Raw genomic sequence first — 27,232 nt, forward strand, 5'->3', positions numbered from 1 at the left:
GGGTCGCCTATTAGTTGTTTGTCTGAAATTCAGTTTGAACTGAGTCTTCTATAATTTTATTTTCTAAATCTGGCAACCCTAGTGGGTGACATCTCCATCTTTCCTGCACCTGTTAAGAGCCCATACTTAACAAAATCAGAGTTCCAGTGGCAAGCAGAAGAAGATAGTGCCTAAAAGTAGCCATCAACAGTCTGCCTCATTGCTTTACGAAATTTCCTATAGCTCATGAAAGTCCTGGTTTGGCTCTGTTCCTTCTGGTTCAACACACAGCCGCGTCTTCTTGTGCAGTGCCAGCTGCATCCCTGAGACACGATGGTAAAGGTCAGAGTAAATGGATTTGATCCTTTTGGGCACCTGGTCAACAGGGCTGCTTTTCTGGCAAAGTGGATATTGTTGGCATCAATGACCCCTTCACTGACCTCAACTACATGCCCTCCATGTTCCAGTATGAGTCCACCCATGGCAAGTTCAATAGCACAGTCAAGGCTGAGAGCGGGAAGCTTGTCATCAATGGAAAGCCCATCTCCATTATCTAGGAGCAAGATCCCACCAACATCAAATGGGATGCTACTGGTGTTGAATGTGTTGTGCAACCCACTGATGTCTTCACTACCTTGGAAAAGGCTGGGGTTCACTTGAAGGGTAGAGCCAAAAGGGCCATCATCTTTGCCCCTTCTGCTGATGCCCCTGTGTTTGTGATGGGCATGAACCATGAGAAGTATGTTAACTTCCTCAAGATTTGTCAGCAATGCTCCTGCACCGCAAACTGCTTAGACCTTGGGTCAAGGTCATCCACAACAACTTTGGCTTTGTGGAGGCACTCATGACCATAGTCCGTGCCATCACTGCTACCCAGGAGACCGTGGATGGCCCCTCTGAGAAGCTGTGGCGTGATAGCCAAGGGGCTGCCCAGAACATCATCCCTCCTTCTACGGGCGCTGCCAAGGCTGTGTGGCAAGGTCATCCCTGACCTGAATGGGAAGCTTCTTGTCCCCACCCACAATGTGTCAGTCATGGATCTGACCAATCACCTGGAGAAAGCTGCCAAATATGATGACATGAAGAAGGTAGTGAAGCAGGCATTGGCAGGCCACCTAAAAGGTATCCTGGGCTATACCGAGGACTAGGTTGTCTCCTGTAACTTTAATAGTGACACCCACTCTTCCATCTTTGATGCTGGGGCTGGCATTGCCCTCAATGACCACTTTGTCAAGCTCATTTCCTGGGATGACAATAAATTTGCCTACAGCCACGAGGTGGTGGACCTTATGGTCCACATAGCCTCCAAGGAGTAAGAGCCACTGGGCCAGCAGCCCCAATGAAAGAAGGAGAGTAAGAGAGAGGCCCTCAGCTGCTGGGGAGTCCTTGCCCCAACTCGATCCCCTGACATACTGAGAATCTGCCATCCTCCACGTGTTGTCTACCCCAGATCCCCCGAAGAAGAGGAGGACTTTATGGAACCCTACCGTGTCATGTACCATCCACAAAGGACACTGTACCCTTGCCAGAAAAGAAAATCCTGGTTTACGCGGCCCAGGGTTTTCACATAAGCACAAGTGTGGTATGTGTCTGTGTGTGTGTCTGTGTGTGTGTTTGTGTGTGTATGTGTGTGTTGGGGGGTGGGAGGGAGGGAGAACCAGGATCATAGTTTTATAATATTACAGAATAATACCAAAAACTTCAGGGTCAGCTGGCAAAGATAAACAGTGACAGAATTGTTAAAAATAAGATGTGTGTAGGGCATGTTACAACCTACAATTTACATTTGTGTGATCCAAAGTTTTAAAAGCCACAACCTACTGTTCTTTAGCTTTGCTGTGGCATCTAAAGAAGAAGAAACACCAACTCAGCTTCTTCCTGAGACCCTGGAGTTTTCTCCATGTGGAAGATTTGAGCATTACCGCCTTTTCAAAGACCACTTGGGATTGAAGATCAAGGTGCCATAAAAATGATGAGACAAAATAGGAATGTTTCCTATGGGAATCAGTGCCATTTCAACACTATTTTTATGCCTTTATGTAAGGGGATGATTATGATGTAAGTAATGAAAAGGCATTTCTGGGTCCTAATTATAAGTGTGACTACTGGAATGCTACTCATAGACATACACAGGCCCACAACTCCTTTGCCAAGTTGCCAGTTTACCACTATTAGCAGGCTGCCCCAGCTCCCAGCCCCGTGTAAAACCACTGGTTTGTCAGATCTCCATGAACTCTGGCCCACAGCCCAGGCCGTTGTTGGAAATTCTGGCTGTCAGACTGGAAACCGTGTGACAACCTTTTTAAAGTGTCTCCTCTGGGAAACAAAAATCCAATAGCTTGCATCGAGATATTTACTGGAATTGTGTCTGGTAAACATTTGTTTTCTGAGGTTGGCCAGAGAGAAACTTTGTATCTGTATATATATTCATGAGAAAATAATATCCATTTCCTAAACTATATTTATGTTGTAGACTTGATTAAGGAAGCGCTTGTGTAAGTAAACACGAAAGATTGAATATGTATTTATCCCTTCCCTCCCCAATCTCCACCATAATAACAGCAGAGAAATAAAAAGAACATAAACCCACAGGGTTAAGGAGAAGGGAGAAATGATGACAGGAGTCAAGAGACGTCAACACAATTTCGGAAAATGAAAGCAGACGGAGGAATGCGAACTGATTTAGCAGAATGAAGAGGCTGAAACCTAAGGGAGCTTGTAGGAGGGGGGCTGCGGGTAGAGGCCGGGAGTGGGGGGCACAGCAATAAAGAGAAAGTTGATTGGCTCAGCAGGACACAGGAATGGGTCAGGAATTGAAGGTGCAGTGTATCTCCGGCAACCACTGAAGGGTTCTCCAACCCTATACTTTTGCTTTTTCTAGGATGTTACATAAATGAAACCATGCAGTATGTGGTCTTTCGAATCCGGCTTCTTTCATTAAGCATAATGCATTTGAGAGTCATCCGTGTTGCTGTAGGATCAATGCTTTTTTTCCTTTTAATTGCCAGCTAGTGTTCCATTTTATAGATGTGCCACAATTTGTTGGGTTGTTTCCAGGTTTCGGTGATTACAAATAAAGCTACTGTAAACATTTGTGTAGTGGTTTTTCAGTTTTTCTGTGAACATAGATTTTTATTTCACTTGGGTAAATACCCAAGAGTGAGATTCCCGGGTTGTGTGGTATGTGTACGTCTAAGTCTATAAGAAATTTCCAAACTCTTTTCCGGGGTGGCTGCACTGTTTTGCACTCTTATCAGCAATATATGAGAGTTCTGATTCCTCCACATTCTGAGTACTTAGTATTGTCGTTTTCGTTTTGTTTCATTTATTTTTTTAAATTTTGGCCACTCTAGCAGATGTGTGGTGGTATCTTACAATGTTTAAGCATACAATCCAGTGGTTTTTTTGTATATTCACAAAATTATGCAACCATCACCACTAATTCCAGAACATTTCCATCACCTCCCTGCTATAGATCGCCCCCTAAATTCATATGTTGAAGGCCGATTTTATGGGACATAGAGACATTGCTTCACAATTGTGGGTGTGAAATGGGCAACCTTTAGCCTAGAAGAAGTTGGGTTTGGTGGTCCTGAGATAAGGTTAGCAACTGTGGCATCTGTGCTGTCACTTTGGGTCACAATATGGATAATATCCACTGTTTGTTGGTTTTATTTCTAAACATTCTAAAATAACTAAAACTTACCAAATGTTTAATAGCCATGGTTTTTCTGTGTGGCAAACATTTTTATTAAAAAAAAATGCACATGGCATCTATGGAATTCAGACCAATAAGTCTCCCCTCCAGCCTAGTCTGCTTTTCTCCTGCTGCATTGCAACCACTGTTATGTGGTCTCTCTGAAACCTTGCTTTCAATTCTTTGGGTATACGTCCAGAAATGAAATGGTTGGGTCATATGGTAATTCGATTTTTAATTTTTGAGCAAGCACCGTACTGTTTTCCACAGTGGCTGCACCATTTTGCATTGCCACATACAGTGTACAAGGGTTTCACTCTCCACAGCCTCGTCAACACTTGTTATTTTTAGATTTTTTTAATAGTAGCCATCCGAATGGGTGTGATGAGGTGTCTCAGTGTGGTTTTGATTTGCATTTCCCTACTGATTAGTGATGTTGATCATCTTTTCATGTGCATATTGGCCATTTCTATATCTTATTTGAAGAAAAGGCTATTCAAATCCTTTGCCTGTTTTTGAATCAGGTTGTTAGTTTTTCCAGCTTTCTTTTAATTAATGTCTGATGGTATATCTTTTTCCACCCTTTTACTTTTAGTCTATGTATATTTAAAATGAGTTTCTTCTAGACAGCATATAGTTGGGTCTTTTTTTAAAAAAAAATCTAAATTGGCAATCTTTTAATTAGTATGTTTAGATGAATTTACATTTAATATATTTATTAGGCTTAGCCTGATTAGTTTCCAGGCTTAACATGATTATTTTTCTCCTTTTCTTCTTTTTTTGCTCCTCTTTTAATCCCTTTCTTGGCTTTCTTTTTTATTATTTGAATTTTTTGTATTCTGTTTTAACTTATTTTTTGGCTTTTTGGCTATATCTGTCTGTATTATTATTTCTGGTGGTTTCCCTAAGGATTATAATTATATAATATGTAATTATTTTACCTAACTTTTTGCGGTTTGTTGAGAGCTAATATTCAAGTAAAATATAGAAGCCATACCACCATATATGTCTTTTTTCTTTTGGAGGAAGATTAGCCCTGAGCTAACTACTGCCAATCTTCCTCTTTTTGCTGAGGAAGACTGGCCCTGAGCTAACATCCATGCCCATCTTCCTCTGTTTTAGAGGTGGGACGCCTACCACAGCATGGCTTTTTGCCAAGCGGTGCCCCAGGATCCGAACCTGCAAACCCTGGGCCGCCGAGAAGCGGAACGTACAAACTTAACCACTGCGCCACCGGGCCGGCCCCATCTTTTTTTTTCAAAGATTGGCACCTGAGCTATCTGTTGCCAATCTTCCTTTTTTCCTTTCCTTCTTCTCCCTAAAGCCCCCCAGTACATAGTTGTATATTCTAGTTGTAGGTCCTTCTACTTGTGCTATGTGTGTCATGCTAGGTCCGTGCCCAGGATACGAACTGGTGAAACCCTGGGCCACTGAAGCAGAGGATGCGAACTTAACCACTTGGCCATGCAGCCGGCCCCCATATGTGTCTTTTTATCTTCGCTTTATGTTGTAGATGGCATATGTAACTCATCTTCACAGACTGAAGTCCCCCCAGCAACATCATACATTTTGCTTCCAACAGTCCCACAGATTTTAAAGAACTTAAGAGGAGAAAAATAATCTATTATACTTACCCAGGTATTTACCATTTCTGTTACTTTCCATTGTTCCTGAAGTTCCAACTTTCCCCTTGGTATCATTTCCCCTTCCTTTAGGCCTTCTTTTAGAGAAATTCTGCTGGTGATGAATTCTCGTAGTTGTTTTTTTCTTTCTGTTTATTTTCCTTTTTCTATTCTTCTTCTTCTTCTTCTTCTTTTTTTTTTTTTTTGCCTTCATTTCTGAAGGATATTTTTGCTGGAATAGAATTCTGGGTTGACAGCACTTCTACTGTCTTTTAACCTCCATGGTTTCTGATGAGAAATCCGCAGTAATTTGATTTTTTTGTTCTTGTATATGTAATGTGTCCTTTTCTCTGGTTCCTTTCAAGATCTTTTTCTTTGTCTTTGGTTTTTAACAGTTTGATTATGATGTGTCTGGGAATAGTTTTCTTTGAGTTTTCCCATTTGGGGTTCATTGAGTTTCATTTTGAATCTGTAAATTTATGTATTTCACCAGGTTTGGGAAGTTTTTGGACGTTGTTTCTTCAAGTAATTTTTCTGCACCAATTTCTTTCTCTTTTCTTTCAGGGGCTTCCAAGACATAAATGTTAGACCCTTTGATACTGTCCCACAGGTAACTGAGCCTCTGCTCATCTTTTTCAATTTTTTTCTCTCTGTTCTTGAGATTGGATAATTTTTATTGACCTCTCTTCAAAGTGTCTAACTCGTTTTTTTGTGATGAGGAATATTGGCCCTGAGCTAACATCTGTTGCCAATCTTCCTCTTTTTTTTTTTCTTGAAGAAGATTAGCCCTGAGCTAACATCTGTGCCAGTCATCCTCTATTTTGTATGTGGGACACTGCCACAGCATAGCTTGATGAGTGGTGTATAGGTCCGTGCCTGAGATCCGAACCTACGAACCCCAGGCTGCTGAAGCAGAGCACGTGAACTAACCACTATGCCACCGGCTGGCCCAGCTCTTTTTTTTATCATCTCCATTCTGCTATAGAGCCTATCCAATACATTTTTTTATTTCAGATATTTTATTTTTCAATTCTAAATTTTCATCTTTTTTTAAAAGTAGTTTCTGTTTCTCTACTGAATTTCTATCTTTCTCTTCATTTTAAGAATGTTCACCTTTACCTTGTGGAGCATGATTATAATAGCTGCTTTAAAGTCTTTACCTGATAATTTCAACATTGGGATTGGCATCTGTTGATTGTTTTTCCCTTTGAGAACTGGTCAGATTTTCCTGGTTCTCGGTTTTTGAATGTTATGTTGTGAGATTCTGGGTTCTATTAAATCCTCTGAATAATGTTGATTATTTTGTTGTAGTTTTAGCAAGCCACCAATCCAATGAGATTCAGACTACAAGCTCTGTCTCACTTCTGTGAGAAGTGGTTCCCATGTCAGTTTAGTTTTAAAGACTCTGTTATGCTGTTTAGGTCTGTCCCTTCAAGTATCACTCAGGGGTTGGTCTGGGACTCGGGTGTTGATTTATTTTCATGTTGTAGTTCCGTTCTTGAAGGCTTTGTATGCTTCTTTGGGTGTGTCCTCACATGCACAGCTTGGTATGAGCCTGAGACTTATTCATACACAAAATTAGAGCTATCTTTCTTCAGCTCTCTCTTCTGTAATTTCCACATTACAAACCATTTGATCATGTGGCTTTTCTTGCCCAGTCAGAGCTTATTTTGAATCATGAAAAGGATGCCAAATTCTAGTGCTGTAAATGTTTAGTGACAGCGTTTGGCTTTCATCTCCATTCCCTATTCTGCCTCTCCGGTCATCTACAACCACTGTGTTCACACATTTCTCGTGAAATAAACTCATTGTCATTCTGTGTTGTCAAGAGGATTCCCATTGACAGAATGTTTGGGAAATGTGTTGTAATATCCTGCACAAGGGCTGCCAAACAGCCATTGCACCATGTTATTTTTTCTGGCACTTTAGATACTCTTTAACCACCCTTCTGATGTAAAAAAAATTCTCCGCCAATTAGTTTTTCTCTAAAATAGACTCATGCCAGGATACAGACACGCACAAAATATTTTTGCAATTGTACATGTAGGCCTCAGTAGCCATAAGGGTGCATTTCAAAACTTTTGGATACTTTTTTAAAAATGGTATTCTATTTTTATCTTATATAATATTTGCCCTTTATGATATATAATGCTGGTCTGTTGCATAAGTATCTTTGCTTGGTTCAGCTTCCCAAATTGAGCAGTGCTTAAGCACAGGGTCTTTTAAGCTGTCAAAATGGACTTTGGTGCCATATCCAATAAGAATCCTTGCACCGCAATCGCATCCTTACCACCTGTAATTTCATCCTTCTGTGAATTGCAGCAACAGAAACAAATAGGAAGGTGTTTCTCTATTGGCAGTTTCTGAGTCTCTTTCAGACAAAGACATCACAAGAAAATAAAACTACAGACCAAAAACAAGGACAGTCATTATCTCACATAAGATGTGTGGGGGCTAGGTGGTTTAGAGTCAGCTCAGAGCTTTGATAAGGTCGTTGCAGATCCTGATCCACCAAGCCCGTCTTTCTGCCATGCCATCCTCAGCACATCGGTAATGTTTCCACTTGGGGTTTCCGAATGGTTGCAGCAATTCCAGACAATGCATGAAGGCATGATTTCATCCAGCAAAAAGAAAAGGGGGTGCTTTTCCCATGCATCTCTTTACGTTGGAATAGACACAAAAACTTCTTAACACATTATTTTAAGACAATAAATATGCTATATTAGAGATTGTATTAATAATCCTTTGGCAAAAGGAAGAAGCCAGCAAAATAAAACTACAAACCCTTTTGGCAAACAACACAATCTAGAAAATTAAGTAGATGAAGTACAAACCTAAGACTGACTGCTATTTTATAGGATAATTTATTAGCAAGCCTTGGAGATTGATAACCGCCCTCTGCAGGGGATAATATGAAACTTTTGGAGGCCGAATGTCTACAAGAAGGTCTGACAAATAGCAGTAAAATATATTTTTATGATTACAGAAAATGAACAGAAGATCAGAAGATATTGTACAGGTAAAAATTTCACAACAGAGTCCCTTTCCTGAATGTAGGTCCGCACAGTTCACTCTGACTGGATATATATTCAACATAACTTCTGGGTTGGTGAAGTGGTCTGTATCTTCTGTATGGCATCACAGTGATTAATGCTGGGAGCATAGAAATGGAAGCAGACAATATGTGGCCTTTATGTCTGCCTTCTTTCACTTAAAATAATGTTTTCAAGGTTCGTCCATGTTGTAGCATGTATTGGTACGTCATTCCTTCTTATTACCAAATAACATTCCAGTGTGTGGATATACTACATTTTATTTATCCATTCATCAGTTGATGGACATTTGGGTTGTTTCTACTTTTGGGCTGTTATGAAAAGGATGGCTATGAACATTCATGTACAAGTTTTTATTTGAACATTTGTTTCTTATTCTCTTGGGTACATACCAAGGAATGGAATTGTTGTATTATATTGTAATTCTATGTTTAACGTTTTGAGGAACTGCCTAACTGTTTTCTACAGTTGCTGCACCATTTTACATTCCCACTAGCAATGTATGAGGGTCCGATTTCTTTATTTCCTTGCCAATGCTTGTTATTTTCTGTTTTTTCTTTTAAATTATGGCCGTCTTTTTAGGTATGAAGTGGTATTGATTTGCATTTCCCTAATGACCAACGATGTTAGTTATTGTTTGGGTATTTGGTTTGGGTATTTTCTTTCTAGCAACTAAAAGCATCCAACTGATGCCAATGCTTCTGGTGAAGGTGGTGGTTAAAGCAGATATCAGTGCTAGCTGGTGCCCTGGTAAAATTTTGAGTCTGCAAATAGCCGAGTCATGAATCCAGTGTACAGTATAGATCAACATATGCCTGGTGATTCTCTGGTCAATCGTCATAAACGTCCTTCGAGGCCATTATGATCATCACTGAAGGATACAGGATTCAAGTTCAACTCAGGACTCATACAGCCTGCTTGTAATAATACCCTAGTTCCCTCTAGGATGAAACATGTTTGTTTGTGTTCCTTAAACCAATGCACAGAAAAATTTCACTAGGAAACTCTTTGGACTATAGTTCTTTGTTTCTCTTTAAAAAAAATATATAATGCATTCATATGGTTCAAAAACCAAATAACCTAAAAAGGCATACACTTAAAAGACTCAGGTCCCACTTTGACAAGTAAGTGCTTTTCTTTTTTTTCTATGATTTTATTTTTCCTTTTTCTCCCCAAAGCCCCCTGGTACATAGTTATGTATTTTTAGTTGTGGGTCCTTCCAGTTGTGGCATGTGGGATGCTGCCTCAGCATGACTTGATGAGCGGTGCCATGTCCGCGCCCAGGATTCCAACCGGCAAAACCCTGGGCCGCCAGAGTGGAGCATACAAGCTTAACCACTTGGCCACGGGGCCAGCCCCAGTAACTGCTTTTCATTGTTTTGTGTGTTTGTGTGTGTATATGTAATGTGTGTCCGTACGCAAATACAAACAGAAATCATATATGTTCTGGGAGCATAATATACATGTTATTTTGTAATTTCCTTTTATCAACTTAAAAATCTATCTCAGAGATCTTTTCATATTAATGTCGCAGCAATATGTTAGACCTATTTTCCCACAAAGCACCTTGTGAAACTTTTGAATTTTTATCGTCATAGTTGAAAATGATATTTCATTACAGTTTTAATCTTTATTTCTCTGTATTATTAATGACTATGTCTATCTCTTTGTATGTTAAAGGGCATTTGTATCCCTTTTCTGAGATCCATCTGTTCATATTCTTTCTCCATTTTCCTATCCGGTTGTTGGTCTTTTTCTTACTAATTTCTAGGAGCTCTTTGAATATTAGGGATATTATCAAATATTAGGGATACTATTAACTATGTCCATGACCTGAGCTGTAAACACTGTGATCCAGTTTGTCATTTGCCTTTTGACTTTGCTTGTAGTGATGTTTTCCTGGTGAATTTTCTCAGTGCTGCTTTTATATTTAGAAGTGAAACAGAGGAGGAAGAACCAGGAAGAAGACCAGGAAGGCACAGTTAACCAGCAGGGAACCTAGAGAAGAAAAGTGTTTTGGAGTTGTCAAAAGTCTCAAATGATGCCTGAAACAAAACCAAACACTGCTATAGAAATGGACATTGGATTTGGCCAAAGGGAAACCATCAGTGACTTTTTACCAGTGCAATTCTAGAGGTGAAGTGGAAACGGACATCTCGTTGGAGTGATTGAGTGAATGAGGAAAGACACTGGAGAGTACTTTTTTAAAGCTTTGCTGTGAAGTGAGACAGAGAAATGTGGTGGTAGTGAGATGGGGGTGTGGGGTCATGGGAGAAATGATGCTAGAGAGTGTTTGTATGCTGACGTAAATGGCAAAAATGATTCAGTGGTGAGAGAAAAGTTAAGGATGCAGAAGGAGGCAGAGGGAATCATTTTAGGAGTGAGGCCTTTCAGAAGGGAAAGAGGGGGTGGGATTGAGGCCCACGTACAGGACAGGCTTCATCCACTGTGAGGGTGGGGACACAGCTGGGAAATTGGTAGGTATGGTAGTTGGAATGATGGAGGGGTTCCTGCCTGATTGCTCTTGTTTTTTGGGGGAAGTAGTGGTGAAGGCAAGCTGAGAGGTCTCGAGGAGAAAAAAGAAGTGGAGAGGGGCTGGCCCCGTGGCCGAGTGGTTAAGTTCGCGTGCTCTGCTGCAGGAGGCCCAGTGTTTCGTTGGTTCGAATCCTGGGCGCGGACATGGCACTGCTCATCAGACCTCGCTGAGGCAGCGTCCCACATGCCACAACTAGAAGAACCCACAACGAAGAATACACAACTATGTACCGGGGGGCTTTGGGGAGAAAAAGGAAAAAATAAAATCTTAAAAAAAAAAAAAAAAAAGAAGTGGAGAATAAATGTGTTAGAATGTGGGAAGGAAACCATATCAGGGAAGGTTGCCACAGAGTGTTGATTACCTATTTGATATGGTGAGAATTCCAAGGGAGGCCAGTGAGCACAGCTGTGTGTTCATCACCAGCTGTGTTCAGGCAAAGCCTGGTGTGGGAAGATAGTACAGGGTCTGGATGTTGCTAAGCAAAAACATTAGGTGGAGAGAGGAAGGGAAAAGGGTATTTGCAAAGGAGCAATTATAATGATGAACATAGCATCTGAGATGAGGAAAGAGGAAATGAGGACATGAGGGAAGATGGTTAGTAAAACAGAAGGCTGTAAATGAATCAGAAGTTTTAATGAGGTTGAAGAAATACTGGATTGCAAACACCAGCCTAAGGGAGATGGAAGGATGGGAGACAGAGATCAAAAAATCAAATCAGAAAGAGAGGCTTTGGAGACGGTACTGTTATTGGTGATGGCAAGGTAAAAAAGGCACGACCATAGGAGTGGGTGGCTGAAGTGAGGGAACAGGAAATTGCATTTGAGGAGGTCAGGAGCTGAGATCCCAGGATGTTGGATTAGGCCTCTGGACAGAATCAAAAGATTGGCACAATCCAGAATATACTCATTAGGAAAATCTTATGAGAACACTCTGAGTTAATGTGTAAATAAAAATAGATTTTTGAAAAAGCAGCTTGTGTTCTGCCTTATTTAGACAGATTTTAATGGCGGGAACTACGGAGGCGTGCACTTAATCGGGTTAGGAAAATTATATACCGTGAGGGACTTTTTGAGAGAAGGAGAGTAGACTGGGTTTACAAGAATTTGTGATGGTGGGTAAATCCTGCTGCGGGAAGAACACTGAAAGATCATGGCCCATCGAGCGAGGTCTTACCTCACGTTGTTTTGCTCACAAATTGCACAACCTTCTTGTTCGTTTGCTGGGCAAGCTCTGCACACGTGTTTACAATCTGGTTAAAGACTCAGCCCTTACAATGACGTTATTAAGCACACACTTGCACAATGGTAGCCATAGTAACAGCAGGGCACCTCTGGAAGTTGATGTTATCAAATTCGGTCTCCTCAGCAACTTACCTGAAGAGGGTTGTGAAGACTCTAGAAAAGATTCCATTTTACTGTGCACATTTGCAGGAGAAAAAAACATCCAGCCAGATAATGTTCACAAGAGTTAGTGTGACCCTAGTTGTCCTCCTGGCCAGCAGTCACAGCAGCAGACACCCAAGACACTCTGCCCTCTTTGGCTCTGGTTGATTTCTGTAACTGTGTCAAGATGCCATGGGCAATGAACCAAGGGAGGCTGTGGGCATTGCAAACCTTATTGCACGCAGCCCTCAGGTTGCCTATTTAAGAGAGGAGTGGTGTTCAATGGATTCCTGGTCAGGAGGCAGGTCAGATGCCAAAAGAATTGAACCTTGGATGGTGTATCAGTCAGGAACATAGAATTCATACTAGTTACTTTAACAGAGGGAATTTATTGCAAGGACTGCAGAGGCCAAAAGGCAATGTCTAGGAAACGTAGAGGTGGCAATTGAAGGAAGTCCCTGGAGGGGTGGCAGTTAACAAAGGGAAGAGGTGGGAGTTACTGGAACCCAGAAGCTTGGAGGAGGAGCTGGGTGGGGAAGTGAAACTCAGACCACAAGGAAGGAGTAACCGACAGTTGGTGCCGGTATCTACAAGGCGCACAATAAAGGCTGGCTCTGAGAAGGGGGAAGTTGGCAACTCAACCAAGAGCAGCTGCCAGGGTAACGAGCTGTTGCCACCATGACACTCAGGAGTGGGAAGCAAACTGCAAGAAGCAAGTCCCTCCTTTCTCCCCCTACTTTGCAGGCTTCCTTCAGCACCCTCTTTGGCAGGGCATAACAAGGTGCCACTGGCAAAGAGAAGTAAGGCTTGCAGAAGCCCATCCCCAGCAGCCACAGGAAACAAATACAGTTTCCAGTCTTGGACTATTATAGATAATGGTGTTTTGAACATTCTTGTGCATATCTCCTGATGCACTTGTGCACTCATGTTTGTGGGTATGTACCTAGGAGTGTACTTGCTGGGTTTAATAGACACACATATTAACCATTCTGGTGAATGTGTAGTGATATCTCATTGTGATTTCAATTTGAAGATTTCCAATTATTATTGAAGTTGACCATCTTTGACCACTTGGATATCCTCTATGGAAAGTGCCTATTAAGTCTCTAGCCCATTTGCAATTGGATGGTTAGTCTTTTTCTTATTGCTCTGTGGGGATTTTTCTTTTTTTCTTTTCTCTTTTTTTTTGAGGAAGATCAGCCCTGAGCTAACTGCTGCCAACCCTCCTCTTTTTGCTGAGGAAGACTGGCCCTGAGCTAACATCCATGTCCATCTTCCTCTACTTTATATGTGGGACGCCTACCACAGCATGGCTTTTGCCAAGCAGTGCCATGTCCACACCCGGAATCTGAACCCGTGAACCCCAGGCCGCCGAGAAGTGAAACATGCGAACTTAACTGCTGCGCCACTGGGCCAGCCTCTCTATGGGGATTTTTAATAGATTCTTGATACAAGCCATTTTGATTTTAAGTGTTGCAAATATCTTCTCTCAGTCTGTGAACTTGCCTTTTTTACTCTCTCAATGGCATCTTAAGATGAATAAATATTCCCCTAATTTTATGCAGTACAATTTATCAATTCTTTCCTTTGGAGTTAGAGCTATTTGTGTCTTCTTTAAGAAATATTTCCTTATTCCGGAGTCATGAAGATATTCTTCTGTGTTATATTCCTTTTTTTTCCTGTTTTCCATCTCTTTGTCCATATGTACTGAATTCTAGTAATTCCTTCAGATCTCTTTTCTGATTTACTAGTTCTGTTTTCAACAGTTTCTGATCATCTACTGTGTTTCTAATTAAAAATTATATTTTTAATTTCTAGAAATTCTATTTTTTCTCCAATTCTGCCTGGTCATTTTCAGCCTCTGGTTCCTGCATCGTCTTTTTGAAATACTCTTTATTTCTTTAAACATATTAAACATATTTAATGTATATTATGTACCTAAAAATTACAGTATCTGTAGTCATTGCAAGTGTGATTCTACAGTTCAATGTTTCTGCTGTCACTTGCTTATAGTGGCATGTTTCCTTCTGATTTTTATAATTGTTTGCTATGAGCTCAAGTTTGTTGGAATTTTATCTATGGGAATGCTTCAAAGCCTGGATTTAAACTATGTTCTTCCAGAAAAGAATTGTACTTGCTTGGGCTTAGAAACACTACTAAATTGAGATCACTTGATTTTTTTTTTCTTGCCTCCAAAAGTGTAAGGGCTTGGAAATCTCTGGGGGACTCCCCCAGCCCTGGACCTGAGCCAAGACCTATTTGGGTAAGTATCCTCACGTCTCTTTTACTCACCGAGGGTGTTGCCTTTTGAGGATTCCAGCTTTATGACAGGGTCTCTGATCCAACTTCCCATTTTGTATGGGCTCCAGGCTTTGTCTGGTGTCCCTGAATTTGGCCTGTTAAAACCCTGGCCTTGGGCGCCAGGAATCTGCAGTTGCTACCAACGCAACGTGGCCTCAGTGCAGGCTTACCATTTCTGGTTTTATGCTTTCTTATCTCTTCTCCTATTTCTTTCCCTTAATTCTGCCAGCCCAGCAATACATTTAAAAATATGTTTTTAATATTTTATCCATCATTCTGAGTGTTCTCTGCCAGGAGGGTTTCTCAGCACATTTAGTCCACCATATTATCAGAATGGAAATTCTAAAATTCTTCTTAGAAGATATGTCACTCATGCAGGAGCCCCATAAGGCAAGTAGTTTCTATTTCAGCAGTCGGTTAAGTATGTTTTACAAACCCAAGTTTTCTCTTTCCTTCATGTTTGTTTAAGGTGTCTCTGAAGAAAATCCTTCTATAAATTGCATAGTTGCCATAACTGAGCACAGATTGAATGAAAGCTTTGTAAGGATAGCAATTATTGCACTGCATAATGAGACGGTCATCCAGAACCACCTCAACTTGAGAGAAAACAAAGGCGAGAGAGAACTGATCAACCCTGTTAATACCCTTCTTTTAAGATCAGGGCCATCTTCCTTCACAATGTTGCAATTTAAGAAGAGCTAGAAGTTGTTTCAAACTAGATGATCTCTCTGGCTTGGGGATGTAAATTTAAGTGGAGAAGATTCTGGTAAAGACAGAGAAGATATTTCAACATAGATACTTTGTCAACTTAGGTCTATTGTGGGCAGCTTCTGGATAATTCCAGTTCTGACCTTTTACAAAGATTTCTTGCAATGCTTTACAGAAAAAAATCCTCCAGTAAAGGTGATGGGGCAAAAAGCCCTGCCAATTTCTGTCTTCTCAAGCTAGAAAGAACACTTTTCTCCTTCTTAAAAGGGCTTTAGGAGGATCAACATATAATGATTGACTTAGGATTTTTACTATTTTCTGGGAGGCTGCTGATGGCTCTGGCTTCTTTTAGTATGTGTGAGGCCAGCCCTTTTCCGTTCTAGGTCTTAAATAAGCATGGCGTTAATAACACACCCCATCGCTTCACTGGTAGTGTTTCCAACAGCTGGTTTCTTGGGAAGATTTGCAATATCAAGATCTCGTCTACAAAGTGTCACTGCCCTTTAAAAAAGGCTACCCAGTCTTCTTCCCCAGTGCCCCCATATATGGCTCACACATAACAGGAACCCCATGAAAATCTGTTAATCCTGGGTGCTGTAATCCTCAAAACACAGCCTAGTATTTTCACAATTTTTTAGTAACTCCATTTTTTTCCCCAAGTAGAACCTACCTTTCAAAGGCACAAGCAGATATTCGTTTTATAGTAATGTATGAGGGATATCTTCATAATGACCTTCCAAAAGCAAAATAGGTCTATCCTGGCCTGCCCTTATGTCTAGGGAAATAATGGTGGCAGCATGTTGTTGCCGATAGGCACCTGGTGAGGCTGATCAAAAGGGAGCCTCACCTCCTTGGCCAGTTGGTGGAGTAATACAACTGTGCTAATCACATTGAACCAGCCTTGGCATGTGAAGGAAGAGGAGCTTTGCTGACTGGCACATCCCACATCTGGCAACTCTCCCAGCGTCAGGGCCAATGGCTTCTTGCGATGAGATGGAGCCCTTCCCAGTAGGCTTGGCACACGCCCACACGTCAGCGACTATGGCTGAGCTTTGCTTCACCTTCTGGTTTATGCTGCTGAGTTTCTTCTCAGAGCATATCAGAGCTTGACAGTTTTACATTCACCTATCGTGGGTGCATCAGTTATGGCTGGCTCCCTCCCCAAGCCTTATTCAAAGTTTGCATCTTTAGAGAGCGTGTGACCCTTATTTTCACCAGGACTCCAGAGCTCCAGGGGCTCTGGCAGCCACCAGGCTGTTAGCTGTGGCTTCTGCGATGTGTGACACAGAACGTATTTTCATCCAACTTGAACCCAACGCAGAGGTTCTCACCCGCTGAAACCTTGATATCACTGTTGTTATTTGGGTCAGCCCGATTTCTTTTTTCTCCTTCCAGCATCCTTAATGTGGAGGATTGTTTCTATCTTGATTCCTGGATCATAATTTTTTGTAGGTTAAAAACCCTCAATCGTCTTTACCCCTTCATAACTTCTCAGCTTATTCAATGGGATTGGTCCTTAGCGACCGCTTCAGTCTCCACTAATGTCTCACTGGTGGCTGGTGGTCAGCTCCTCTATCTTTCAATTATCTCCTCTGGGGTTACCCATAATCCTGCAGCTCCTGCCCTAGGCAGTTGAGGTGGTCCCTTGTCCTTTGTTTCGCTGCTCAGCGGCTGACCCCTTGCCATGTTGGAAAGGCTCCCATCCCAACTTGAGGCTGGGGAGGCAGAGCCCTCACAGAGGGGGAACACCCCTTCTCACTTCCCAGGTACCTCCAGCAGCCAACCTCAGGGTAGGGGGAGAAGGAAACCCAGGTTCAACAAAGAGGAGATAGATATTCACTCCTGGGGTTTCTCATCATCGAAGCAGGGACTGTGGCAGTTCTTTTGGAGGCCACTTGCTGGCCAGAGCACAGGGACCTGTGGTTGGTGGCGAATCCAGTGGGGGTTGGGGAACCAGGCAGCCTGCTCACTGGTGAGGGGGTGTGGAGTGGGGGCACAGAGAAACAAGGAAGGGCTGAGGGAGGGAGCTCAGGGAATCTGGGGTCTGGAGCTCAGGGAATTCTGGGCTCCTGGGTGTCTGTAACAGTCAGGCTTCTTGGCTGAGCTCTGCGAGGTGGGTGGGGCTGGGGGCTCAGAGCCCCGAGAGCAGAGGGCTTGCTGGGTGTGCACTGGTTCCATGGTAGGAGACCCAGAAGCGTCTTTACCTTCAGGGGGAATGCGGGGCCGGACCCTGAACCCTCGGACCATTTACCCAGTGTTGCCGAAACTCCTTGCCCTCCTGCCCATGTCCTTTCAGAAGCGACTTCACTGCAGAAGCTGTAGCCAGGTAGGACCTATGTTGTGCAGATTGGCTCCTCCTTTCCCTGTCCAGACTCCTAGTGCACCTTCCAGGTTCCCTTCCATCCCTTTCTTTGTCCTCCCCCAGCACCCGTTTTGCTGATTATTTGCCTGAGCCTGGACTGTCCCACAGCAGCTGCCCCGGCTCCTTCCCACAGGGCAGTGCTGGCTTGGTGGGCAGAAGGGTCTTAGCCTGGAGAGGCGCACAGTGTGCTGGTCCCTGCACCCCTGTGCTCTGCTCCCCCCTTTCTCCCCTGCCCCCTTCTTGCTGATCTCCTTTCCAGCCGAGGTCAAAGCAGGGTCTTTCACCCTTTCCGCATGGGTTCCTTTAGCACCCCTTTGTCTCATGTTCACCCCACCCCGCTGCCTTTGTTCTGTGCTTCTCAGGACCTCTCCATGGACACTGCTATGTTTCCAGAGAAGATGAGTAATGGGATGCTGAGGGGCAGCAGAGACAAGGAGGCCATGGCAGTGCCTGAGGAAGGCTCAGCCCACCAGGCGAGCAGCCCCACCTTCATCCTCCAGGAGACCTCACTGTGATCTGGACTCAGGACCCAGGCGTCTGTCCACACTCTGCCAGGCACTTCCCCTCACCCCAAACCCTTTGTCTCTCAAAGACGGGGACTGATTCACTGTCTTCCCTAGGCAGACGGTAGAGCTGTCGCATACAAGGGTCATGGGGGTGGGGTAGGTGCTTTCTTTGACCATCACCGATCTAGTCTAGAGACGAGATTCCAAAAATTTTTGATCTTAGGACCCCTTTATACTCTTAAAAAAGTAGGGCTCTTAGGAGCTTTTGCTTATATGGATATTTCTATTGATATTTACCATATTACAAATTAAAATAGAGAATTAAAAAAATATTTATTTAAAAATAACATTAATTAGCCCACTAGATATGAATATATCTAACATTTTTATGAAAAACAATTATTTTCCATACTGGAAAATATTTAGTGAGAAAAGTGGCATTGTTTTACATTTTTGCAAATATCTTTAACGTCTGTTGTAAGAGATAGCTGGATTCTCCTACCTGCTTCTACATGCCCTCTGTTGTTGCAATATCACATGTCATATGACTTCTGGAAAATTCCATTACACCAGTGAGAGAATAAGGGTAAAAAAGGGCAAATATCATTTTGTATTATGAAAATAATTTTGGCCACTTAGAGCACCGAAAGGGTCTCAGGGACCCCCAGGGTTCCAGGACCACACTTTGAATATCTCTGATCTGGAGCAAAGGTCAGCAGATTTTTCTGTAAGTGGCCAGAGTTCCTTCACAGGAACTCTGTAAAAATGTAGGCTTTACAGTCTGTTGCAGCTATTCAACTCCGCCATGGTATCAGGAAAGCAGCCGTAGATCACATGTAAGCCAATGGGTGTGACTATTCCAATAAAAATTTATTTAAAGGGGGGCCAGATTTGGCCCCCCGGCCACAGTTTGCCAGCCCTTGATCTAGAATATAAGCTTGCAGGGGCCCTGGGTTTAGAGCTTGCCCCACAAAAGGGAGAGGACAGCACCATCTGACTCATCCTAGCTGGGCTCCTTCCAGAGGAAGAGAAAAGGAATTTCTCAGAGAAGACTAGATTTTCTGTTTCTGATTACTCTAGTTCCCAATTTGGTAAAATCTCCAGTCTCCACCTTCACACTTAGATACCCTTGGCCAGCTCTGTTCCTCCCACAGTACATCTAGGCCTCTGCCCTGCTGTTCTGCTGCTCCTCAGAAAGCGCAAGCACATCCAAGTCTGAGGAAGCTGTCCTCACCTCACTGCCTCCACCCCCACCTCGAGTCACGGGCACCTGGGGATTCCGAGGGTGGTACCAGATAACCAAGTGGACCAGCCATCCCTCTGACTCCTGAGCCAGTGACTTGAGTGTCATTTTGTCACCTGTGCTCCTGTTGCCTTTTGGAGCCTCTTTCCCACTTACCCCTGTTCCTGGGGAATAAAAGCCGTCATTGGACCTGAATCTCAGCCGTCTCCCAACGAGAAGGTGTTTTTCTTTCTCTGCTGCAGAGGCAAAGGGAGTTACTCCTGGTTCTGGTTCATTTGTGGATGCAAGTCTCTGACCTGATGCTTCCTCTGGTTTTCCCCCTTCACGCATTCGTCCTTCTCTTGGCTCCACCTGCCCCGTTGCGGCCCGTTTGCTCCCTGGCCTGATTGCGCTGGGTGTTCTCCGGCTGGAGGAGATGGTCACTGGACCCCACAGAACTGTCTCAGCCACTAAGGAAAATAGTTTTGTCTGGAAAGAGCCCAAGGCAGTCTTAGAAACTTATAATGACACTTGCCCTTCCTCAGCCTTCCACCGGCCTCATCCTTCTTTTGCCCTCTTGTCTTCTCCACCAGGGTAATGTGATCACCCTTGAGGGGTCTGATGTTGTAGGCAAAGGCTTGAGTCTGAGCAGGGTGGGGTGGGGCAAGTTCCAGACCAAACCAGGAGAAGCCCCAATGCACACCCACAGCCAGCTTCCCCAGTTTCATCCCCAGAAAAAGATTACGTGCCACCAGCTCAGGAAGAAATTTGTCTGCTTCTCTTCCTGCCACCCTTGAACTCAACCAGGAAGATTCTGCTATTTGGCTTTAAAAATAGAACACTCAAGCTGGACTTTTATGGTCTTGTGGAGAACACTGTGTTCATGCCCACCCACACCTGGTCTCTGCCCCTGCCTGGCCCCGTCCAGCTGCCCAGAGGCGGCTCTGCACAAGCTCTCCAGGCCCCTCAGCAGAGACTTGGGAGATTTACGAGTTCAGCCTTGGCTAAGACTTCTCCTCTTGGCTCCCAGCCACAGTCCAGCTGCTCTCCCATATCCCATGCAGCCGAGGCTGGGACGTTCTGTGTCTCCTTTTCTGCCTCCAGCCCAACTTGCTGAGTCACCCCCTCAGCCCCTTTTCCCCTGCTGCCCTGGCCAGCCCTGTGGAGGAACAGCAGCTCATCACGCCAGAACCCAGACCCTTGGCCATCCCCGCGTGCCCAGAATCTCACGTATTTTCACAATGGCAGTGGTGGCTTCTGTCTAAGGCCACCCCTATTGTGACTCCAGTTGGCCCAGTCCATCCCCTCCCACTCTGAGGCACTGAAGTTTAACAAAAAAGTGGTTCCTTCTCTATCTAGACTTCAGGTGCCTGATATGAAGCTACACCTGATCTGGAAAGTTACTTTCAGCATGTGTAGACTCTGTGATTATCCCTCAAATTATTTCTTCAGGGCCAGAGATAAATTCCACTAAGACTCTTGGATTTCTGGCACCTTGTGGCAAGACATAGGGAGAGCCTGGGAAGCAGTGCCTGTGAGAAGGAGCTAACCCTACAGAGTTAATCTGTAGACTGATTGTAGAAATAACCCCAGAGCCAGTGAAGCCCTAAGCCAAAATCATACAAGGAACCCACTGAACCCAGGCCTATCTCGTTTTTCCTGGAGGTTAGTTTTCTAACATAATGGAAAGAGAAGACTGTAATTACCATTCCCTGGGAAAGATACACGTTCTCCTTCTAAGGTCCCTCCAGGATGTAATTGAGTCTAGCGATATCCTCCACGTGCAAGGCCTGAAGGCGCTACCTGGTTCAGCTAAGGTAGAGCCGCTTGGGGGTGAGATCTTCTCAAACTAGGCAGCTGGGACTATCCAAAACTTTCTCTGGAAACTGGAATGTAAGCAATGTAAACTTTATGGCTTAACCTGTAAATATAACTCATATCAAGAAAAAAGTGGAAGAGTGCAGGGCCCAGAGAGGGAGAAAACGGAGTGACGACGGGCAGCTGGAGAGACCATAATGCAGAGACAAGACTCCTAAATTCCTCCCTGCATCTTTGACGTTGAGGAAGCATCTTGTGGTGCCATAATAAAGCAAGTTCTCTTCTTCAGTTTCCCCCTGGCTATGCGACCCCTGCCTGGCTCTGTTCACACTCACAACTGCAAGAGTCTGTTTGGCTCTTGGCTTTCCCAGCAGCACCTGCGGCCGCTGCCAACCTAGGCCCCTCCCTCTGTACCTGCGCAGCAATGTCTGTCTTCTTGGAATCTCCAGAGGGTTTGTGCGAACCTCAGGGGAGAAAAGCAAGGGGCGGTGCCCTAACAAGCTGCAACCCAATCAAACCTCTTCCTCTCCCACTTCGCTTGTAGCTGCCACAAAAGAGCCACTAGGGAGTCATCCCCTGGGTGCCGAGCTGAGGATTTGCTCCCTGGTGCTCCTGAGTATTCTCCATCACAGAAACGCCTGCTGCTTCGCCTGGTCTGGGTGCTGGAACCTGGGAGCTGAGTCTGAGTCAGATTCAGCGTGTGAGAGTCAGCGTGTAGACAGGCAGGGCCTGGTAGAGAATCCAGGTCCCTAAGCTTGAGTTGCAGTCTAGGAGAAAAGGGTGAGTGTGATGATCATTTGTCACCAAGAGCTGGTGAGAGTGGCCTGGTGGGAAGGAGAGCAGCTGCCTCTCCAGAGACGTGGGCCCCAACCTCTGCCTCCTTTGTTCTTTGGCCTGAGGTGGTGGCTGTGGTGGAGTCGAGGCCAGAGCACCCCAGGCCTCCAGCATAGAGACGAGATCGCATCGGCCACTTCTGCAAGACACAGGGATGGGAAGTGAGTGATGCTCACTATTGCAGCCCCTTGTGGTCCCTGGCACCCAAAACTGGGCCTTCCCTAGCCCTCCTCCCTGAGACACTTCCCCAACATGATACCTTTAGGGACAGTATTCTCAGGCTCACCGCCACTTACAGCCCCACATGTTCTCCTGACCACTGAGCCTGGCTGAGGCACATGAGGAGCCATCTGAGGAGAGCAAGGGCCCTGTGGCGAGGGAGGTGGATGGCAGAGCTGGCAGCAGCTAGGGGCTGGGCAGTGGGGAGGGCAGCGGAGGCAGGCAAGGAGAAGCTCCTCCTGACATTGGACAGTGCTCACCCCTTCTCTCGCCTAGCCCGGGGCCCAAGTACCTCTGGCTCCAGATGTCAGTGCTATCTGCTTCCTCTAAGCAGGGACCTCCCAGGATTGTTCATCCTTCCAGCAGGAAAGTGGGCACTCCCAGAAAATGCCAGGTTGACTCTGCCCTAAAGTCTGCCTTCCTCTTGGCAGCCCCTCCACCTGGGGCTGAGGGGGCACTGCTCTTAGCTAAGTATCCCACCCAGCTGCCAGAGTTCTCAGCCTAACTGGGCTCTCATTTGTTCATTCTTCAATAGATTTATCCATCACCTGCTACCTGCAAGGGCTTTACCTTGGCCGTCATTTTACAGCTTAGGAAATGACTATGTCTCCCCAAGATCCTGCACCAGGTTCCACCATTGGCATTTCAGACTCGTCCCCATTTAGTCTCAAATTCTTACATTTTAGCTATATTTGCATGGAAGAAAAAAATCTCAAGTTTCAAGACTTTCAGAACTATGATGTTTAGGGGAGAGAGATGGTGAAAAGCATCCTCCATAAAAATAAAGTTGACCCCATTACAGTGCTATCCTCAGAGGGCAAAGATGACTCTTCCCTTACAACACAGGTATACTCTGCCCCCAGCGGCTGGCCGTGCTGCCCCTGGGCCTGCTTGGTGGCTACTGATCTCTCTAAACTCCGGGTTCCTCATCTGTAAAGTCATCCTCATTTGGTTTTTGTGCAGATTGAAAAATTAAAATGCACTAAAGTACTTAGCCCAGCTCCTGGCATAACTTTAGCCCCCAAATAATGTTAGCTGTTACTGCAATGGTGATTATTGTTAATTATACTTTTCCTTCATGATCTCATTTCCTACCCTGGAAGAGAAGGAAGGCTCATGTTATCTTCCATTTCACATAGTAAAACTGAGGTTCAGGAAAGGGAGGCTGCAGTCTGGTAAGTGGTGCGTGCAGGAAGCCCCCCTGCCCCCAGCCCCAGTCCCCACCCCTCCCCCTCCACTGGGTGGGGTGGGGGGAAGGGGTGCACCCACCTCCCGTGAGCTTGGTTGCTTGTAGAGTAATGCTTTCTTAGACCATTGTTCTGCCGAAGGGGGATCTTTCCTGAGGCAGAAGTCCAGAGGACACTAAGGCCACTCTACGTTGGGGTGATGCCCCCCAGAATCTAGGACTCTCCTCAGTGTGGTTTCTTTTCTCAGGCTCAAGCCTTGCAACCTCTTCCTTTTTCTCCCCTGCCTCTAAGCGCCCCAGAGTCTTGGTGCCTCCCTGAATTTCCCTCCTCTTGAGGAACCACATTCTTATGAAGGCATTCCAATCACCACCCCCACCACATCCCATGAGAAACACAGGGTCAGCCCAGCCCCAAGAGCCAGCCTCCGCTGTTCTCCCTGTGAGAGAGCAGGAAGCAGCTGTCCCCAATATTAGCTCTGCTCAGGGCAAGGAGCCCAAGTCCAGTGTCCCTCCGTCCCAAACCCCCTTCCCCGAGGTCCTGGGCCCGTGGCCTACCTTGAGAGGGTGCAAGTAGCGGAGTCCGCGCAGGAAGGGTGACCAGGCGGGGCCAGGTAACTCGTGGCCAAGCGTGCGGGTGAGGTGGGCTATGTAGCTGGTGGCCAGCACCAGCACGTCCAACTTGGAAAGCTTGGTGTTGGGCGGCACAGCAGGCAGAGCAGCCTGCAGGGCCAGGAAGGCCTGGCGCAGTGTCCTCACCCGGCTCCGCTCCCGCGCAGCGTTCTCAGGACTGGCCTCAGTCTGCACAGAGGACCCCAGGTGAGTGCATCTGAGCGGATCCCCATCTGTTCCTGGTTTCTAAGAGCATTCTAGTGCGAGGTTTCCTACAAGAGTAGTGGTGCTCTGAATGGCAGAAACCAAAGGGCCTGCTCTCTCTTTGTCCACTCTTAGCCCTGCCCCGCTTTACAGCTGAGGAAATAGAGAGAAGGCCTTGCCTGGGGTCAGATGGCAGCAGGACAGCAAAGCTTGGCTCAGACCCTGAGAATCCTGTACTCTCTCCTCTAGCCCTTGCTCCATCCACACTCAAGTCTGAATCCTGCTTAGCGGGGTGCTGTGGGGCCACGGGAACCACAGCCCTCGCCCTCCTCTGTGGGGCTGACCCTTGGCCCAGCCAGGTCCCAAGATGAAGAGGTAGCTGTGGCAAAAAGGAAAGGACACCAAATCTGGGGTCAAAACACACAGGCTGAAGTCCTGGTTCTGCTGCTGACTGCTGCCCTGGGGCCTTGGGAAATCCGCATCACTCCCCAGGCCCCAGTTTCCTTGAGAGAAGTGAGTTGGTGCATCTCAGAGAGCCAGTTAAGACCAGCTCTGATTTGTCCCAACCACTCAGGCATGGAGCCTTGGAGTCAAAGGGGCCAGTGGCCCCTTTCTTGGGCAGGAATGGTAATACTGAGTGAAGCTCTGCCATCAGAGGTGACATGTCAGCCCCTTCAACCTCTACCTCCCCCAGCTCCCTCTGCGTGTCCAGTATTTCCTTACCCTGCCATGAGCCAGGCTTCTGGCCCTGGCCCCTCTCGGGCTAGGGGCAGCTCTGCTCCACCTTTCATTGCTCCAGCTGGTCTCTTCCCACAGGTCCTGCCTTGTCCTGCTCAGGCGGCTCCTCTTCCTGTCAGTGCCTGCTAGCAACCGTGGCTTGGCCTTAGCCAGGCTCTGCCCCATTCCTGGCATGGCTGTTGCCCCTCTGGCCTCCCTCTGTGACACGCCACACCCTTGGGGTGTGGTGCTGAAGCCCCCAGGACAGCAACACAGTGCCCGAGGGAGCCCTTGGGCTCAAGCTAGCTGGGGCAAGCTGGTCATCCAGTCAGCTATGTCTATATCTGAGGCAGCTGGCGCCAACTCAGTCCTGCTTTGCTCCTTGCTCCGGGAAAACCGCCCACCCGGCACAGCCCCCGCAAAAACCTCCTGCCTGCCTCCCAGCCGGCTGAGGGGTGGGGGTGCTGGATGATGGGAGTGGCCAAGCCCTGGGAGGAGGCCCCTGCTGAAGAAGGCAGGAGGATGGTGGGAAGGCAGCTTCCTTCCTGGAGCCTTGCCTGACCCTGACAGTAGTCCCGTGATAGACCTGCGACTTCATCTTTGGGGCTCAAGTCCATGGGGGCCCTGAACCTCCTCCTCTGTGCCAGAAACCTGACTGTGCACATCCCTGAGACGACCTTTGCTCCTCTTGCCAGTGAACATGACCTTCCAGCCCCAGGGCTCCCTCATCCCTCAAGCATGCCTCCTGTTTCCGGCCCAGTGCTTTTACTTTACCTTTCCTCCCCCGATGCCTCCACCAGCTCCTGCCAGGGGAAAGACCGCCCATCCTTCGGGTCATCCCTGTCATTTGGGAGGGCTTCAAAGCCCACAGAGCCCAGGGCCCACGTCTCCCTGTTTGATTGGCACCCCAGTTTATGCGCGACCACACCCTGGCTAGTTTCCTAACAGGTCAATGTTCGTCGATCACTTTGTACCAGGAACTGTGCTAAGCACTTTGTGTGTATTAGCTTCTTTATTTCTCAGAACAATCTTATAAGAAAAAAGACTCTTATATCCTCATTTTACAGGTGAGAAAACTGACGTATCAGGAGGCAAAATAACGTGCCCAGGATCGAACATCCAGTAAGTGGTGGAGGTGATGAAAACCCAGGCAGTCCGTTGGGCTTGGAGGGCTGCCCCTCACGCTATGCTGTTTCGCCTCAGTGGGTTTCTCGCCTGTCTGACCCCTTGCTAGATGCTGTCTCTGAAGGAAAGGACCAGGATGTTTGCGGCGTTGCATCATATCCTTCATACAGCTGGTTAGGAGGAGGAAGACTGGAGGAATAGAGAGCTTCCCACAGGAGCCCCTGCTGCCCTCAAGTTACAAACTCTGCCTGCAGCAGAACCATCTTGCGTGTCCCTTGTCCCCCAATCCTGATCCTATTTTCTGAAACAACTTTTTATACAAGATAGGAACTAACTCTTCTTTGAAATTCTGGTAAAACTTACTTGTAAAACCTCTGGGCCTGGGGCCGGCCCGGTGATGCAGCAGTTAAGTGCACATGTTCCACTTTGGCGGCCCGGGGTTCGCTGGCCCGGATCCCGGGTGCGGACATGGCACCGCTTGGCAGGCCATGCTGTGGTAGGCATCCCACATATAAAGTAGAGGAAGATGGGCACAGATGTTAGTTCAGGGCCAAGTAGAGCAAAAACTCCATGTCTTTCAGACATAACAAAACTGTCTTTTGTACTTCCATATATATGTCGCTACTCTGAAGGTATCCAATGCCAACCTTCAAGTGATGAGCTAACAGTCGTGACACAGAGGCTCCTGTCTCAAGACCCTCAGACCAGTTTCAAAAAGCCTCCCACAGAAGCCTCCTACATGGTTGGTGGGGATGCAAACTGATGCAGCCACTACGGAAAACAGTATGGAGATTTCTCCAAAAATTAAAAATAGAAATACTGTACAACCCAGCTACCCCACCACTGAGTATTTATCCAAAGAACTTGAAAGGAACGAGTCAAAGAGACTTATGCACCCCATGTTCATTGCAGCATTATTCACAATAGCCAAGATGTGGAAGCAACCCAAGTGCCCAGTGACTGATGATTGGATAAAGAAGATGTGGGATATATATACAATGGAATACTACTCAACCATAAAAAAGACAAAATCGTCCCATTCACAACAACATGGATGGACCTTGAGGGTATTATGTTAAGCGAATTAAGCCAGACAGAGAAACACAAACACTTACGATTTCACTCATATGTGGAAGATAAACACGTGGACAA

The 27,232-nt window shown here is 45.7% G+C and overlaps 1 protein-coding gene, 2 long non-coding RNA genes and 1 pseudogene across 5 annotated transcripts; 3 read left to right on the forward strand and 1 right to left on the reverse strand.

Moving 5' to 3' along the window:
* The first annotated feature begins 312 nt into the window (after positions 1 to 312).
* LOC124240306 (glyceraldehyde-3-phosphate dehydrogenase-like) lies at positions 313 to 1,295 on the forward strand (annotated as a pseudogene).
* An 8,484-nt stretch (positions 1,296 to 9,779) lies between these two features.
* On the reverse strand, positions 9,780 to 25,317 carry TCF23 (transcription factor 23). Of its 3 annotated transcripts, none has more exons than XR_006888450.1 (4): positions 24,962 to 25,317; positions 23,981 to 24,223; positions 19,546 to 22,159; positions 9,780 to 10,349 (listed from the first exon to the last, which is right to left on the reverse strand). XR_006888450.1 is itself a non-coding variant. In XM_046660147.1 (3 exons), exons 1-3 carry the CDS (start codon positions 25,148 to 25,150, stop codon positions 21,980 to 21,982), a joined length of 612 nt encoding a protein of 203 aa, XP_046516103.1. In that variant the 5' UTR covers positions 25,151 to 25,317; the 3' UTR covers positions 18,461 to 21,979. The 3 variants fall into 3 exon arrangements, 1 of the variants encoding a protein (XP_046516103.1); XR_006888451.1 differs by lacking the exon at positions 9,780 to 10,349 and having other exon boundaries at positions 19,827 to 19,838; positions 21,075 to 22,159; XM_046660147.1 differs by lacking the exon at positions 9,780 to 10,349 and having other exon boundaries at positions 18,461 to 22,159.
* Positions 17,241 to 18,182, forward strand: LOC124238923 (uncharacterized). Its single transcript, XR_006888452.1, has 3 exons — positions 17,241 to 17,250; positions 17,489 to 17,604; positions 18,003 to 18,182. It is a non-coding gene; the product is annotated as an uncharacterized LOC124238923 (long non-coding RNA).
* LOC124238924 (uncharacterized) lies at positions 24,135 to 26,504 on the forward strand. Its single transcript, XR_006888453.1, has 3 exons — positions 24,135 to 24,241; positions 26,023 to 26,077; positions 26,190 to 26,504. It is a non-coding gene; the product is annotated as an uncharacterized LOC124238924 (long non-coding RNA).
* Positions 26,505 to 27,232: the final 728 nt, after the last annotated feature.

The sequence above is a fragment of the Equus quagga genome, chromosome 5 (assembly GCF_021613505.1).
Source record: "Equus quagga isolate Etosha38 chromosome 5, UCLA_HA_Equagga_1.0, whole genome shotgun sequence".
Lineage (NCBI taxonomy): Eukaryota > Metazoa > Chordata > Mammalia > Perissodactyla > Equidae > Equus > Equus quagga.

Bases quoted from the DNA above. Each gene is read 5' to 3' on its own strand.
- TCF23 (XM_046660147.1), bottom strand. From the start codon at position 25,150: ATGCCAGGAATGGGGCAGAGCCTGGCTAAGGCCAAGCCACGGTTGCTA. The intron at 24,224-24,961 runs GTAAGGAAATAC...TCCTCTGTGCAG, and splicing joins GAAGCCTGGCTCATGGCAGG to ACTGAGGCCAGTCCTGAGAA. The intron at 22,160-23,980 runs GTAGGCCACGGG...TGTGTCTTGCAG, and splicing joins GCTACTTGCACCCTCTCAAG to AAGTGGCCGATGCGATCTCG.